Raw genomic sequence first — 18,152 nt, 5'->3', positions numbered from 1 at the left:
CCTCTCTCAGTGTCAATGGTGAACACCTCTCTCAGTGTTAATGGTGAATGACCTCTCTCAGTGTTAATGGTGAATGACCTCTCTCAGTGTTAATGGTGAACACCTCTCTCAGTGTTAATGGTGAATGACCTCTCTCAGTGTTAATGGTGAATGATCTCTCTCAGTGTTAATGGTGAACACCTCTCTCAGTGTTAATGGTGAATGACCTCTCTCAGTGTTAATGGTGAATGATCTCTCTCAGTGTTAATGGTGAACACCTCTCTCAGTGTTAATAGTGAATGACCTCTCTCAGTGTTAATGGTGAATGACCTCTCTCAGTGTTAATGGTGAATGACCTCTCTCAGTGTTAATGGTGAATGACCTCTCTCAGTGTTAATGCTGAACACCTCTCTCAGTGTTAATGGTGAATGACCTCTCTCAGTGTCAATGGTGAACACCTATCTCAGTGTTAATGGTGAATGACCTCTCTCAGTGTTAATTGTGAACACCTCTCTCAGTGTTAATGGTGGATGACCTCTCTCAGTGTTAATGGTAAACACCTCTCTCATTGTTACTGGTGAACACCTCTCTCAGTGTTAATTGTGAACACCTCTCTCAGTGTTAATGGTGAATGACCTCTCTCAGTGTTAATGGTGAACACCTATCTCATTGTTACATGGGTGAACACCTCTCAGTGTTAATGCTGAACACCTATCTCAGTGTTAATGGTGAATGACCTCTCTCAGTGTTAATACTGAACACCTCTCTCAGTGTTAATGGTGAATGACCTCTCTCAGTGTTAATGGTGAATGACCTCTCACAGTGTTAATGCTGAACACCTCTCTCAGTGTTAATGGTGAATGACCTCTCTCAGTGTTAATGGTGAATGACCTCTCTCAGTGTTAATGGTGAATGACCTCTCTCAGTGTTAATGGTGAATGACCTCTCTCAGTGTTAATGCTGAACACCTCTCTCAGTGTTAATGGTGAACACCTCTCTCAGTGTTAATGGTGAATGACCTCTCTCAGTGTTCATGGTGAATGACCTCTCTCAGTGTTCATGGTGAATGACCTCTCTCAGTGTTAATGGTGAATGACCTCTCTCAGTGTTAATGGTGAATGACCTCTCTCAGTGTTAATGCTGAACACCTCTCTCAGTGTTAATGGTGAATGACCTCTCTCAGTGTTCATGGTGAATGACCTCTCTCAGTGTTAATGGTGAACACCTCTCTCAGTGTTAATGGTGAATGACCTCTCTCAGTGTTAATGGTGAACACCTCTCTCAGTGTTAATGGTGAATGGCCTCTCTCAGTGTTAATGGTGAATGACCTCTATCAGTGTTAATGGTGAATGACCTCTCTCAGTGTTAATGCTGAACACCTCTCTCAGTGTTAATGGTGAACACCTCTCTCAGTGTTAATGGTGAACACCTCTCTCAGTGTTAATGGTGAATGACCTCTATCAGTGTTAATGGTGAATGACCTCTCTCAGTGTTAATGGTGAACACCTCTCTCAGTGTTAATGGTGAACACCTCTCTCACTGTTAATGGTGAACACCTCTCTCATTGTTACTGGTGAACACCTCTCTCAGTGTTAATGGTGAACACCTCTCTCAGTGTTAATGGTGAATGACCTCTCTCATTGTTACTGGTGAATACCTATCTCATTGTTACTGGTGAACACCTCTCTCAGTGTTAATGGTGAATGACCTCTCTCAGTGTTAATGGTGAATGACCTCTCTCATTGTTACTGGTGAACACCTCTCTCAGTGTTAATGCTGAACACCTATCTCAGTGTTAATGGTGAATGACCTCTCTCAGTGTTAATGCTGAACACCTCTCTCAGTGTTAATGGTGAATGACCTCTCTCAGTGTTAATGCTGAACACCTCTCTCAGTGTTAATGGTGAATGACCTCTCTCAGTGTTAATGGTGAATGACCTCTCTCAGTGTTAATGGTGAATGACCTCTCTCAGTGTTAATGGTGAATGACCTCTCTCAGTGTTAATGCTGAACACCTCTCTCAGTGTTAATGGTGAATGACCTCTCTCAGTGTTAATGGTGAATGATCTCTCTCAGTGTTAATGCTGAACACCTCTCTCAATGTTAATGGTGAATGACCTCTCTCAGTGTTAATGCTGAACACCTCTCTCAGTGTTAATGGTGAATGACCTCTCTCAGTGTTCATGGTGAATGACCTCTCTCAGTGTTCATGGTGAATGACCTCTCTCAGTGTTAATGGTGAATGACCTCTCTCAGTGTTCATGGTGAATGACCTCTCTCAGTGTTCATTGTGAATGACCTCTCTCAGTGTTAATGGTGAATGACCTCTCTCAGTGTTCATGGTGAATGACCTCTTTCAGTGTTAATGGTGAACACCTCTCTCAGTGTTATTGGTGAACACCTCTATCAGTGTTAATGGTGAATGACCTCTCTCAGTGTTAATGGTGAACACCTCTCTCAGTGTTAATGGTGAATGACCTCTCTCAGTGTTAATGGTGAATGACCTCTCTCAGTGTTCATGGTGAATGACCTCTTTCAGTGTTAATGGTGAACACCTCTCTCAGTGTTATTGGTGAACACCTCTATCAGTGTTAATGGTGAATGACCTCTCTCAGTGTTAATGGTGAACACCTCTCTCAGTGTTAATGGTGAATGACCTCTCTCAGTGTTAATGGTGAATGACCTCTCTCAGTGTTAATGGTGAATGACCTCTCTCAGTGTTAATGCTGAACACCTCTCTCAGTGTTAATGGTGAATGACCTCTCTCAGTGTTAATGGTGAATGACCTCTCTCAGTGTTAATGGTGAACACCTCTCTCAGTGTTAATGGTGAATGACCTCTCTCAGTGTTAATGGTGAATGACCTCTCTCAGTGTTAATGGTGAATGACCTCTCTCAGTGTTAATGGTGAATGACCTCTCTCAGTGTTAATGGTGAATGACCTCTCTCAGTGTTAATGGTGAATGACCTCTCTCAGTGTTAATGGTGAATGACATCTCTCAGTGTTAATGGTGAACACCTCTCTCAGTGTTAATGGTGAACACCTCTCTCAGTGTTAATGGTGAATGACCTCTCTCAGTGTTAATGGTGAATGACCTCTCTCAGTGTTAATGGTGAACACCTCTCTCAGTGTTCATGGTGAATGACCTCTCTCAGTGTTAATGGTGAACACCTCTCTCAGTGTTAATGGTGAATGACCTCTCTCAGTGTTCATGGTGAATGACCTCTCTCAGTGTTATTGGTGAATGACCTCTCTCAGTGTTAATGGTGAATGACCTCTCTCAGTGTTATTGGTGAACACCACTCTCAGTGTTAATGGTGAATGACCTCTCTCAGTGTTATTGGTGAATGACCTCTCTCAGTGTTAATGGTGAATGACCTCTCTCAGTGTTATTGGTGAACACCTCTCTCAGTGTTAATGGTGAATGACCTTTCTCAGTGTTAATGGTGAATGACCTCTCTCAGTGTTCATGGTGAATGACCTCTCTCAGTGTTATTGGTGAATGACCTCCCTCAGTGTTAATGGTGAATGACCTCTCTCAGTGTTAATGGTGAATGACCTCCCTCAGTGTTAATGGTGAATGACCTCTCTCAGTGTTCATGGTGAATGACCTCTCTCAGTGTTAATGGTGAATGACCTCTCTCAGTGTTCATGGTGAATGACCTCTCTCAGTGTTCATGGTGAATGACCTCTCTCAGTGTTAATGGTGAATGACCTCTCTCAGTGTTATTGGTGAACACCTCTCTCAGTGTTAATGGTGAACACCTCTCTCAGTGTTCATGGTGAATGACCTCTCTCAGTGTTAATGGTGAATGACCTCTCTCAGTGTTAATGGTGAATGACCTCTCTCAGTGTTCATGGTGAATGACCTCTCTCAGTGTTCATGGTGAATGACCTCTCTCAGTGTTAATGGTGAATGACCTCTCTCAGTGTTATTGGTGAATGACCTCTCTCAGTGTTATTGGTGAACACCTCTCTCAGTGTTAATGGTGAATGACCTATCTCAGTGTTAATGGTGAATGACCTCTCTCATTGTTAATGCTGAACACCTATCTCAGTGTTAATGCTGAACACCTATCTCAGTGTTAATGGTGAACACCTCTCTCAGTGTTAATGGTGAATGACCTCTCTCAGTGTTAATGGTGAACAACTCTCTCAGTGTTAATGGTGAACACCTCTCTCAGTGTTAATGGTGAACACCTCTCTCAGTGTTAATGGTGAACAACTCTCTCAGTGTTAATGGTGAATGACCTCTCTCAGTGTTATTGGTGAATGACCTCTCTCAGTGTTAATGGTGAACACCTCTCTCAGTGTTAATGGTGAACAACTCTCTCAGTGTTAATGGTGAATGACCTCTCTCAGTGTTAATGGTGAATGACCTCTCTCAGTGTTAATGGTGAACACCTCTCTCAGTGTTAATGGTGAACACCTCTCTCAGTGTTAATGGTGAACACCTCTCTCAGTGTTAATGGTGAATGACCTCTCTCAGTGTTAATGCTGAACACCTCTCTCAGTGTTAATGGTGAACACCTCTCTCAGAGTTAATGGTGAACAATTCTCTCAGTGTTAATGGTGAATGACCTCTCTCAGTGTTAATGCTGAACACCTTTCTCAGTGTTAATGGTGAACACCTCTCTCAGTGTTAATGGTGAATGTAGGGGTCAGCTCTCACCATACTGCCCCCTACAGTGGAGCTGCCCGCGCTGTAGTTCTGGGTGAACCCCGCTCCACAGAGCTGCAAGGAGAAGACGTCTGGGACGCTGGTCTGCCTCAACAGAGAGTCGAAGAACGGCTCCAGAGTCTCGTCCGGCTGAAAGACACAACACCGGGTCAGAAGCGCCTCTTCATCAAGCTCTGTGAAGTTATGACAGCTACAGAAAGATCACCCTGGCGATCTCGGCGTAGGCCAGTCCGAGGATGCCCTCCCAGTTGGATCCGTTGATGAAGAAGCGGTCAGACTGGGTGATTGCAGCGATGTTGGCCCTCAGAGACATGTTGGGCCCGTGAGGAATGGAAAGCAGGTCTGTGCCCAGCTCGCCCTCCCAGCGGCCCTGTGTGTACGGCACATACACACCAAGACCCAGATCTCTGTACGACGACGAGCTGAAGACACAGACACCAAGCTGACTCTGGCAACAGCTTCTTCAGATATACACATCGTGCCCCTTTTGTGTGTGAATCAGGGGTGTAGCAGTACACATACTCAGAACAAACATTTCCGGTATGCTTGGAGTGAAACTTCACTGGAAACTTCCAGTTTATATATAGTTACTTTTCACAAGAAAGGAAGTCTCCCCTTTTAAATTATGCCTTTTTTATCTTCTTCAGTAAACTCAGAAAATAAACGCTGTCTTGACGCTCTTTGATGAGGAGTGACAGATGGCTGTGTAAACATCTCCGTTCTGACAGCAGTGCGATCATCCCTTCCTCTTACTATTAATATTAATGTGAAATAAACATGAATGAACATGTCAAGCCTCATGTAATCACTCAATCAGTGTTTCACTCACAGAAATACCTCAGTAAATCAGCTTGTAAACTAAATGTCACGTAATATTTCATTTAGCTCAGGCTAGTCATCAGTGTCCACGGCTTGATAGTTCACAAGAGAAATCAAGTCAAGAGGAGAGTGTTACTCGAAATATTACACTACATACCCATTATAGTTTATAAAATACCCATTATAGTTTCATAACAGACAAATAAGTCTGTTATGAAACAAGTTAGACAGCCACTGTGTAAATGATTATATTTTAACAACAAATCTTAATTTTATAATTGGATTTAGAAGTTAATTTAAAAACTGCATTATGTGCAATTTATATGTTTCTATACATTTTTAAAGTTGTTTGCTGATTATTATATTTAAAAATAAACAAATAACCACTAATTTAATTTTGGGCTCTGATGTTAACTGTAATCTTATAGTAATGTGAAAGGGTTCACCGTAGTATAGACTTTAGGGCAGAAGCTGAGATAGATTTTTTATCTAAATTTTTTAGAAAATTTTAATTATAATTGAATTTATTTAAAGAGTGAGCAATGTGTTCAGTAAACCACGGTTTAATTTTGAAAAAAAAAAGCAATTTAGTCTTTCTTTCCTCCTGCTGTACCGAAACCATCCTGAAGAGTGACGTTAAGACCGGTGTGTGTAGCAAAGCGTCATGTTTGTAGTGTTACAGTCCTGGTGTGAGATGTTAGCAGTACTCACAGAGAGCGATGGTAATATCTGTGGAGGAACGGGTGAGCGGTGGCGCCGACTGCGAAGTTACTGCTGCCCGTATCCACCAGGATATTCAGCTGAAACAGAGGGAAACATTCAAGATTACATGCAAACAATGTGTGCAGAAATGTGAGTGGTGCAATGTTAGCAGCGTATTTTAGGGCACTGTAATGATACGGTCACTAGTCCACCCTGCAGTCTGACGCTCGTTCTGTGACCTTGCGGGTGTTTGTGTGTTTGTGAAGGGGTATTTAAGAATGAGATGTATTATTGATCTAGACTCCCTGAGCGAGCAGAACGTGATCCACACTGAGGGAGAGAGACGAGGGCTGAAACCTGAGCACGAGACGGAGCTGCAGACATGTCTGGGACTCCTGAGATCTCAAGCAGGTTTAGCAGATGGACGGCTGATCGATGGCCATGTCATCGTTCATTCTGAAATGATTAAGCTCATTGACTGTGTCCACAATGACCATTTCAGAGTCTAGCTGGCAGCAGACTGCTGAATATTTCGAGAGACTTGCTGAGTGAGTCACTCTGTCACTTGCCTTCATTAGACTCTATAATTATACGTCATCAGCTGCTCTGCACTCAACATCAGCTAATGAAAGCTTTTTTGAATAGCTGATGCTGATAGCCGAGTGACTGAAGACATAAAACATTGACTGACCACTTCTGTAGTCATCACGCCTGTGCATCACGAGACTTCCCAAATGTACCTCTGTGTATGAAAGCTATCAGAAGAATGTTTTAGATTCAGCACACTTCTCCTTCTCTCTGTCTCTGCTGTAGTCTCCTCATGTCATAGATTTGTCCTGTGGGCTTCCTGTTATTTCTGCTCACTGCGTCCTAACCTCGTCCCAGTGCACCCCTACACCACAGGACTTCTCTTCCTCGTGCATTATGTGACCTTACCCACAGTAATGATGATGTGACAGCTGTCAGCTGCAGAAACACTCATTCATTTCCTTCCACATCATTCTCAAGCTTGTGTATGAGGCAGTGGACTTCACCAAACACACTTTATTCAATCCTAACAGCATTTAGTCATTAATTATCAATGGTGCAATATTTCCATAAAGCACAAAGATCTAAAACAAAGCAGAAAACAATGGGGTAAAAAAATGTTTTGAATAAAAGTAAAACATTTTCTTTATTTCTTGTTTTACTTTAAGTCAATATGTAAATTCTAGTCTAATCATTTTTGAAGATGGTTCTGAATTAAATAATTCTGAAATGTTTTTTAAAGTTTTTGTGTCCACACTGGAATATATTTGGAATAGTTTTCTGTATTTTACTGTACATTGTGGTGATATTCATATTGCAAGACTATTTCTGCAAATAAATGAACAAGTAGAGATAACGTTAAGACAAAATATGAAAGAAAATGTGAATGGCCTGTGTCTGAGAACAGCACACATAGCCTATAGGAGAATAGTCTGGTGTTGGACTCCTCACCTTCTGAGGCGGAGTGCCCACAGCCATCTCGATGTAGTAGCCTTGTCCTGACTTTCCTCGAAGGTTGTCGATCATGTTGACAAATGTCCCCGCCCTGAGTGCTCTGCGTGCGCGTGTGTGTGCGCGTGCGGAGCTGGAGGGGCCCCGGGGGCCCGCCGTCTGTGAGAGGGGCCCCTGCCGCAGCGGGACGCGGAGCAGCACTGATCCGGAGCAGGGGACCGGCAGAAGGGACACTAATGTCCATGAGAACAGAAGCAGACACGGGACCCTCATCTCTTCAGAGGTTCAGATCCGTTCGTGTACTTCAGATCGCTCAAGTGTTGTGTCTGCTATGGCGTCATAACGCACAGAATGCGCAAGTTCCCAATCCCTGCGAGCACTAGAGGACACCAGGCTTCGAGCGCTGTCTCCATCCTCCGCATCGACAATCAGCGACAACCATCCCCGTTTCCCGCACTGCTTGTTATTGTTTATGAGAATTATTATATGGAAATTACCTCCCGGCACGCTCTTAAAGAAACGAGCTGTTAAAATGAGACGGCTATTCTGTTTCTATGGATGCAGACGGGAAGCGCTCTTTTAGGGTCCTGTCGGTGACCTGTGCTCGTCCCCGTGTCCATTTCGCGTCATCTCTGGTGCTTTGTTCATTTGACGGCGCAAGCCTCCATAATCCGCATCTCTGTGTCCTCACACAGCTCCTGCCTCCTCCTCCATCTTCCCCGCATCCGCGCGCACTGTGGCGATGTCCGACTCCTCACCGAGCCATTCACGGGAATCGATTCTTTAGAACAATTCGGACAGACCGAATTAATCACTCGACTGAAAAAGCATTGTAGTGGATTGAAGTAAAATTAAGGTTAAATTAGGTTAAATTTAATTTAGGTTAAATCACAAACGATGCACATTACACGCATTATTTTTATATCCTATAAAAATAAATCGATATTTAGCAAAACATCTATTAAACGTGGTGCGGTTCGTTAAAGTGAATCACTCAAACGAGCCGATTCGCTGAATGAATCAGACTGCTCTACCACTAGCGCACTGACACAGACACTGCAGTGAAGCATCATGGAGCTTGGAGTTTATTCATCAGACCATTTCCTCTTGTTCTGCATAACAGTGAAACACGTTAACATTATTATTCAGTGTTTTCATGCAAATCATTAACATTGTCCCCAGCATTGCTATCACAGCACAGTGACACTATCAGCTGGAAATACCTCAACACTGTCATATACACCAAGGAGCAAAATAAATGCAGTATTTTACCGCTATTGCAAGATTCCTGCATCATTAAAAAGAAGGAAAACACATAAAATGTTCAGTTTTAGTGTTTTTATGTAATTGTGATTACATGATTTTGAAATGTATATTTAAATAAAAATAATGACAATTATGAACATCTGCTATTATCAAAATCAGGACAAAAATTGTGTGTCGTTGGTAAGCATGAACACAGAGCCCTTGTTTTGATTCATGTGTAATGCAATAAATCTACTCTGTAAAAATATTGTTATCACGAGGAGTCATTTCCAGTTGACTTGACCATTTCAATTAATTTATTTGATTTGAGTTTATTATTTTTTTATTATGATTGCTGTGGTTGTTGATGTTAAGCACAGTTTCAGATGACCTGACACAATATGTTTAGAGTGTGGGGTTAATAAAGACATCACTGCTGCATCCTACATATCCCAAAACAGACAAGTCAAGATGCATTGCACTGTGAAGAGCGCAGGAGTGTGAAGAACAGGAGTGTGCATTCACAACCAGAAAGGATTCTCAGCAACACAGGCTGCTTACAGTTAAAGTCAACTTGAACAAAATTGCAACTTGCACTGAAATCCATGCACAAAAATGCAATGTCTACATTGTGCAGTATTAACAACAACTTGTAATGTCAAACTATACAAAAGATATATTTTGAATCGTGTGTTTTAGGATGCAGCGGTGATGAGACGAGTCCTGGTTTGAGCAGTGGTCACTCAAACCCTCTCCATGGCTAACACAGGTCAGCAGATTCAGCTGGACAGACATGATAAAGAACTCTTTATATATATATATATATATCTATATATATCTATATATATAGATAATCATTAACAGTTATTTTAAGAGTAATGCCATCCCACTAATAATGACTCAAAACTCATTTATTAACAACCTATTTTGTTAATTGATTGTCTGCCTCATTTTTCAGTTCCATGCTAGCTTTCATTACTCATCTTGTACTTTAGATTATCTCTGTCTGCTCTATTTGTTTGATCATGTGACTATATATTTGTATATGTGTTCATGTTATTTATTAACGTCATGTAGAGTGTCCTTGGGTTTCTATACGGCACTATATAAATAAGACATTATTATTATTATTATTACCATATTTAATATTATAATTAGTGTTACTACATCATTCTGAAGGAATTACTAATTATTTGGAAGATCGTGGTTACTTACTAATAATGACTCGAGCGTTACCAAATCCATCAGAAGGAAGGAATGACTATCCAAATCCTCAAACGCTTACAGTCATTATATCTTGCTTTTTTCTTTCTGAATACTGTTCTGAACTATTAGTAATTAGGTCTACATCTGAAGGATATGTCCTTGAATACTTGAGTCATTCCTTTACCTTGAGAAACAGCTTCTTATAACAGAATACCATAAAACACAAATCTTAAAATTGATTATTTGAGGACCATCCTGACGGAGAACTCGGAATAATGAATAAAACGCTCCAGACACTCAACAGTTTGCAGTGTTGAGGAAAGTTACTTTTAAAAGTGATTACAATATTTGATTATTTCCTTAAAAGGGTGATTAATTATGATATGAAAACGTATCTTTTTATGGAAAGTAATGTGTTGCGTTGCATTACTTTTTAAATCTGGATGTCAGGGATCTGGCAGTTCCGGTCCCTGCCAATCAACAACGATCCCAGTCACCTGAGTTAACCAGCCACACCTGCCACGCATTACGTTATCCAATCACCAACAGGATAAGAGCACTCAACCACACCACAGATCCCCGTCAAGCCTCCAACAGGAACAGTCTCTTCTCTCTCGTCTCCTGAAGCTCTACTTGCCAGACATAACGTATTCTCACCTTTTGGCGTTACACTAACCTGTGTCTTTGTTCTGCTGCCCTCAGGACCGCGGATCACCAGCTCTTTACCTGTGATTCAATCGTCGCTGAAATCTCCTGTGATTCTCCAGAGTTGTTACTGGCTTCGGCACCTAAAGAGAAAGACAACATTAGTGAACGATCTGTGACTGTGGCTTTGACGTTACAAGAACCTAGCAAACTTACCTGCCTGGATGACTAATCCATGTGACACTCAGAGCGCCTATATCTTCATTTGAGATTCAACGAACACTTGAGGATACAGATTCACCACACACTTGTACATATATCACTCAATAAATCACTGTTCTGAATTCACCTACCTCTGTCTCCTGAGTATATCCTGACACTGTGCAGGGCTTGCTTTTTTAATTTAATATAAAAAAAACTATTCTTTTAAAAATGTAAGAGCGCGTTCGCACCAAAAGTGAAATGAATCCGCCTCCGGTGGAAGGAAATGTAAGTCTGTACAGTAGAGGGCGGCGCTCAAACTAATCACATGAACAATATGACACAGGAGAAGAAAGATCAACACTATTCAGCAATAACACAAATAAGACATTGTATCTTATTAGTTTGGTTGAATTGGATAATCAAAGGAAAATATCAAAGACGCTGGTTAATAAAAAAAATGGGATTAGTTAGATAAATCCTATTCGTCTTATTTAACATATTTAATTATTGTAAGTTTGTTTAATATTCTGAGTTTGCATTTGACTGTTTTTGTTCATTCTGAGGAACACTGAGTGTGTTTTTGACTGAACACATGTTCATATTGAGTCTAGATCTACAGAGAGATCATGTTCACACTCAACACTGCACTGACTCCTGATCTCTGTCTCCATGGCAACACCAGAACTGTCACTCAACACATGAGAAACAAAGTAACTGGTGTAACGTGTTTGGAAAAAGTAACTCAGATATTTCCTTCTAAATAAAAAGTGATGCGTTACTTTACTAGCTACTTTAAAAAGAAATCAGATTTTGTAACTCATGTTACTTGTGATGCATTACCCCCCCAACACTGAGAGTGTGTGCGTGTCTTACATGGATGATGTCATCCAGCAGGTTGTTGGTGAGTTTGAGGCAGTCAAATGAGATGGTCTGTTTGACCCACATGCTTGCACACCTCCAGCCGGACAGTCCGGGTGGAAGTGCACTCGTTCCGGATGGCTATATCTCTGCATCCCGCTACCAGCCATGAGGAGCTGTGGAAGGCAGACCTGCTCACAGAACAGAGCTTCAGAAACACTTTTACACGTATTAAAATCATCATCATTATCATTGCTCAGATCCCTAATACTAATTACTGTAATGTGTAACTCAACAAACAACCACTCAGAATCTCAAAAACCCCACAACAGCTTCAATATTCACTCGTTCATTCGGACAACGTAAACATGGGATTGCTAACTCAATGAGATTGTATTAGCAAAGGAGTGATGTCTGGTGAAACCTTCCAGCTTTTATCCCAATCACCTCAGTGGCGCCACAGGCTCTGCATTTGCAATGCTCTACCACTTGAGCTACATGAATACTGGTATGAGTTATATCTACTTAAAAAATTAGCATCATGTATCTTAGTGATAGGACATGTGGTTATCCATAGCCATAAGATTGACTCTTCTGCACAGTGGTAATAACAGAAACTTCAACATAACAGAAACTCTTTCAAATGTCAAACATGACTGAACATTAAACATAAATAGATGTTTCCATTAGTTTAAGTAGCATTTAATTGCACTATTTACTCTCCACATACAGCCACATGCTAAGCCTGCTGGGAACTAAGAATCACGGCCAAGATAAAACTTCAAAATTGAGCTAATTCTCTTAAAACAAATAGGTAGCCTTCTTTCCTCATTTATTTATTTATTTAGATTAATCAGTTCCTCAATTTAAGTCTCAAAACTTTTTATCAGTGAAGAGTTCTCTTTATTTTCTATACAACACTGAACCACAATTTCTTTAATAAGTATAAGACTATAAAAATATAGTCTAAACACTAATTATCAGCTTACTTTTTAAGTGAAAATTACTAGAACCATGATTCATTTTTCACAGTGCATGTTTCGAGGATGCTTACATATATAACGTTAGAACAAGACATTGTTTCTAATGAAAAAATAAATAAATAAAAAATCAGTCACTACAGTAATTGTAAAAGTAACTAATTAATTGACGATCTTTTCAAAAAGAAGAAATAGAGCACAATCTGAATATGACCGTTCATCATTGCTGCTGGTCCAGTGTCCAGTCTCGTACACATTCAAAGTCACCTTTATTTATCTAGCGCTTTAAACAAAATACATTGCGTCAAAGCAACTGAACAACATTCATTAGGAAAACAGTGTCAATAATGAAAAAATGATAGTTAAAGGCAGTTCATCATTGGATTCAGTTATGTCATCTCTGTTCAGTTAAATAGTGTCTGTGCATTTATTTGCAATCAAGTCAACGATATCGCTGTAGATGAAGTGTCCCCAACTAAGCAAGCCAGAGGCGACAGCGGCAAGGAACCGAAACTCCATCGGTGACAGAATGGAGAAAAAAACCTTGGGAGAAACCAGGCTCAGTTGGGGGGGGCAGTTCTCCTCTGACCAGACGAAACCAGTAGTTCAATTCCAGGCTGCAGCAAAGTCAGATTGTGCAGAAGGATCATCTGTTTCCTGTGGTCTTGTCCTGGTGCTCCTCGGAGACAAGGTCTTTACAGGGGATCTGTATCTGGGGCTCTAGTTGTCCTGGTCTCCGCTGTCTTTCAGGGATGTAGAGGTCCTTTCTAGGTGCTGATCCAGCATCTGGTCTGGATACGTACTGGATCCGGGTGACTGCAGTGACCCTCTGATCTGGACACAGACTGGATCTGGTGGCTACGGTGACCTCGGAACAAGAGAGAAACAGACAAATATTAGCGTAGATGCCATTCTTCTAATGATGTAGCAAGTACATAGGGTGTTATGGGAAGTGTTTCCGGTTCCGGTTTACCTAATTAATGCAGCCTAAAAATCCTTTAACGGATTTGGATAATAAAAGCATATTAGTATGTTATGTGTATGCCAGGTTAAAGAGATGGGTCTTTAATCTAGATTTAAACTGCAAGAGTGTGTCTGCCTCCCGAACAATGTTAGGTAGGTTATTCCAGAGTTTAGGCGCCAAATAGGAAAAGGATCTGCTGCCCGCAGTTGATTTTGATATTCTAGGTATTATCAAATTGCCTGAGTTTTGAGAACGTAGAGGACGTAGAGGATTATAATGTAAAAGGAGCTCATTCAAATACTGAGGTGCTAAACCATTCAGGGCTTTATAAGTAATAAGCAATATTTTAAAATCTATGCGATGCTTGATAGGGAGCCAGTGCAGTGTTGACAGGACCGGGCTAATATGGTCATACTTCCTGGTTCTAGTAAGAACTCTTGCTGCTGCATTTTGGACTAGCTGTAGTTTGTTTACTAAGCGTGCAGAACAACCACCCAATAAAGCATTACAATGATCTAACCTTAAGGTCATAAAAGCATGGATTAACATTTCTGCATTTGACATTGAGAGCATAGGCCGTAATTTAGATATATTTTTTAGATGGAAATTAAATGGATAATTAACACCTCTGTTTTTTCAGAATTTAACAGTAAGAAATTACTTGTCATCCAGTTTTTTATATCGACCAAGCAAACACCAACAGTGAAAGCTAACACCATGTTTCCTGATGATATCTCCCAAGGGTAACATATAAAGCGTGAAGAGTAGCGGCCCTAGTACTGAGCCTTGAGGTACTCCATACTGCACTTGTGATCGATAGGATACATCTTCATTCACTGCTACGAACTGATGGCGGTCATATAAGTACGATTTAAACCATGCTAATGCACTTCCACTGATGCCAACAAAGTGTTCAAGTCTATGCAAAAGAATGTTGTGGTCAATTGTGTCAAACGCAGCACTAAGATCCAATAAAACTAATAGAGAGATACACCCACGATCAGATGATAAGAGCAGATCATTTGTAACTCTAAGAAGAGCAGTCTCAGTACTATGATACGGTCTAAATCCTGACTGGAAATCCTCACATATACCATTTTTCTCTAAGAAGGAATATAATTGTGAGGATACCACCTTTTCTAGTATCTTGGACAGAAAAGGGAGATTCGAGATTGGTCTATAATTAACTAGTTCTTTGGGGTCAAGTTGTGGTTTTTTGATGAGAGGCTTAATAACAGCCAGTTTGAAGGTTTTGGGGACATATCCTAATGACAATGAGGAATTAATAATAGTCAGAAGAGGATCTATGACTTCTGGAAGCACCTCTTTTAGGAGTTTAGATGGTATAGGGTCTAACATACATGTTGTTGGTTTAGATGATTTAACAAGTTTATACAATTCTTCCTCTCCTATAGTAGAGAATGAGTGGAACTGTTCCTCAGGGGTCTATAGTGCACTGTCTGATGTGATACTGTAGCTGACGGCTGAATGGTTGCAATTTTATCTCTAATAGTATCGATTTTAGAAGTAAAGTAGTTCATAAAGTCATTACTGCTGTGATGTTGGGAAATGTCAACACTTGTTGAGGCTTTATTTTTCGTTAATTTAGCCACTGTATTGAATAAATACCTGGGGTTATGTTTGTTTTCTTCTAAAAGAGAAGAAAAGTAATCGGATCTAGCAGTTTTTAATGCTTTTCTGTAGAATATGTTACTTTCCCGCCAAGCAATACGAAATACCTCTAGTTTTGTTTTCCTCCTGCTACGCTCCATTTTTCGGGCTGCTCTCTTTAGGGTGCGAGTATGCTCATTATACCATGGTGTCAAACTGTTTTCCTTAACCTTCCTTAAGCGTAAAGGAGTAACTTTATTTAAAGTGCTAGAAAAGAGAGAGTCCATAGTTTCTGTTACATCATCAAGTTGTTCTGAGGTTTTGGATATGCTAAGGAATTTGGATACATCAGGAAGATAACTTAAAAAGCAGTCTTTTGTGGTAGAAGTGATGGTTCTTCCATACTTGTAACAAGAAGTAGAATTTACAATTTTGGCTATATGAAGTTTGCAAAGAACTAAATAATGATCTGAGATATCATCACTTGGCTGAATAATTTCAACACCATCAACATCAATTCCATGTGACAGTATTAAATCTAGAGTTTGATTTCGACAATGAGTAGGTCCTGAAACGTGTTGTCTAACCCCAATAGAGTTCAGAATGTCTATAAATGCTGATCCCAATGCATCTTTTTCATTATCAACATGGATAATATAAGTCTGTATGGTGCCCTGGTGGCCTGTATACAGTAGCCAGTGCAAACATAACAGGGGATTTATCATTAACATTTGTTTCTCTGGATAATGTTATATGAAGCACCATTACTTCAAACGAGTTATACTTGAAGCCTGCTCTCTGAGAGATCTAGAAAAATACTGAAAAAAATACCGAACTAGAAAATACAAAAAATGTCCAAACCAAGTTAAGATTAACAATTTAATTGAGGTTCAACAATTAAAAAACAGATGCAATATGGATAAACAAATGATCAGATCCCTTTCTATGAAAACACTTTTTGTAAATAATATGATCACTGATCATAATATAGATGTACTCTGTTTGACAGAAACCTGGCTAAAACCTGATGATTACATTATTTTAACCCTTTCACGCATAGTAGTCACTGCAGTGGACAGCTATTAAAAAAGCATTTTCTTGAATTTGCACGGGTTTTTATGGCAAAGTTGCACATCAATCTCTTCATTGGACCCTGGAGCATCATCCTATAAATTGCAACCAAGTGGCAAGCCTTTGTGTTTCGATTTTTTCCCCCTCCAAACCAAGATGGCCAAGGGTCAGTGAGACATGCCAAGTTGCTCCAGAATGTCCACCCATTCCTTCTATCCTAGGAGACTCTTGTAGGTAAAAAAAAATATTGCAGCATAAAGCAATATCTAATAAGTCATATCACAGTAAAATTTTCCAAGTTTTGATTTTAGATTGAGGGAAAACTTTGATTAATCACGTCCACTGTAGTGGACGTCATGCATGCAATGGCTATATTTCAGCTACAATTCATAGTTATAATGTGAATATTGTTTTTGAAATTTAAAACTTAAAAACTTAATATGCATTGACTTTTTCTACTGTAAATAAATGTATTTGTATTATTAGAATGTAATTTTCATTGACATCGAAAAAAGTCATGTGATTACATAATGTATGACACTTGTAATGCATTACCTTACTTGTTAGATCAAAAAGGAATCTGATTTTATAATGCATGTTATTGTAATGCGTTTTTTTACTAATAACATCAAAAAGTAATCTGATTACGTAATGCATGTTACTTTTAATGCGTTTTTTTACTAATAATATCAAAAAGTAATCTGATTACGTAATGCATGTTACTTGTAATTCGTTTCTTTACTCGTTACATCAAAAAGTAATCTGATTAGGTAATGCACATTACTTGTAGTTAATTACTTGTTAGATCAAAAAGTAATCTGATTAGGTAATGCATGTTACTTGTAACACATTACTTTACTTGTAACATCAAAAAAGTAATCTGAATGGGTTATGCATGTTACTTGTAATGCGTTACCCCCAACACTGATCATTTCAGATGAGATTGAAAAAACGTATCGCTAGGTTTTCTCAGAGGAGGGCTATGATAGAAATGTGCATGTCCATCTTGAACATAATCATAATTATCAGCTAATAAGGGTAAATATCCATACTCTGGTGCACTGGAGGGAGCATCTGAGTGGTTTCCACAGTTGTACCTTGACAGGCTGTAGAACATTCTGATGGAATCACGTCCTCATGTTCTGATATCATAGTTACGCGAAGTGCAATTTGTATGAAGTTGTATGAAGCCATTGCAATATTTTGCATTTATATTTTTTGCATATATTTTATAGTTTTCACATTATTTGATATAATTGCATTGATTAGATTGTTAAATTCACATACTTTATCTGTTTGATTATTGTCTTATATTTAATACAGTATATCTTCAGTTTAAACCAACCGCATGCGGTCCACTCAAGTGGACATCCGAAGATCTCTTTGAAAAATTTGTAAAAAAATAAAATAAAAATCAATTCTTGTTTTTCATGCCCTAAGAGCAATAAAAACACATAGGAAAAAAATCCTGACTGAGGTTATCATAATTCATGCATGAAAGGGTTAAATGAGTCCACCCCCCCAAGATAACTGTTATAAACATGAGCCGCATCTAAAAGGCAAAGGGGGAGGTGTTGCTTCAATTTATAACAACGTTTTCAGGATTTCTCAGAGGGCAGGCTTCAAGTATAACTCGTTTGAAGTAATGGTACTTCATATAACATTATCCAAAGAAACAAATGTTAATGATAAATCCCCTGCTATGTTT

At 39.7% G+C, this 18,152-nt stretch overlaps 1 protein-coding gene across 1 annotated transcript in view; it reads right to left on the bottom strand.

The window, feature by feature from the left end:
- Positions 1-8,105, bottom strand: part of LOC132108303 (beta-secretase 1-like) — a 35,672-nt gene extending 27,567 nt beyond the window's left edge. Inside the window, exons 1-4 of the mRNA XM_059515004.1 lie at positions 7,661-8,105; positions 6,191-6,279; positions 4,866-5,082; positions 4,652-4,789 (exon numbers count right to left, since the gene is read on the bottom strand). Coding sequence (XP_059370987.1) covers positions 4,652-4,789; positions 4,866-5,082; positions 6,191-6,279; positions 7,661-7,933 — 717 coding nt within the window. The 5' untranslated portion in view covers positions 7,934-8,105. The remainder of the gene's footprint in view (positions 1-4,651; positions 4,790-4,865; positions 5,083-6,190; positions 6,280-7,660) is intronic.
- Between the last annotated feature and the right edge of the window lie 10,047 nt (positions 8,106-18,152).

The sequence above is a fragment of the Carassius carassius genome, chromosome 28 (assembly GCF_963082965.1).
Source record: "Carassius carassius chromosome 28, fCarCar2.1, whole genome shotgun sequence".
In the NCBI taxonomy this organism is placed as follows: domain Eukaryota; kingdom Metazoa; phylum Chordata; class Actinopteri; order Cypriniformes; family Cyprinidae; genus Carassius; species Carassius carassius.
Note: the sequence above shows the minus strand (reverse complement) of the source record. Positions and strands in the feature narration are given on the sequence as shown.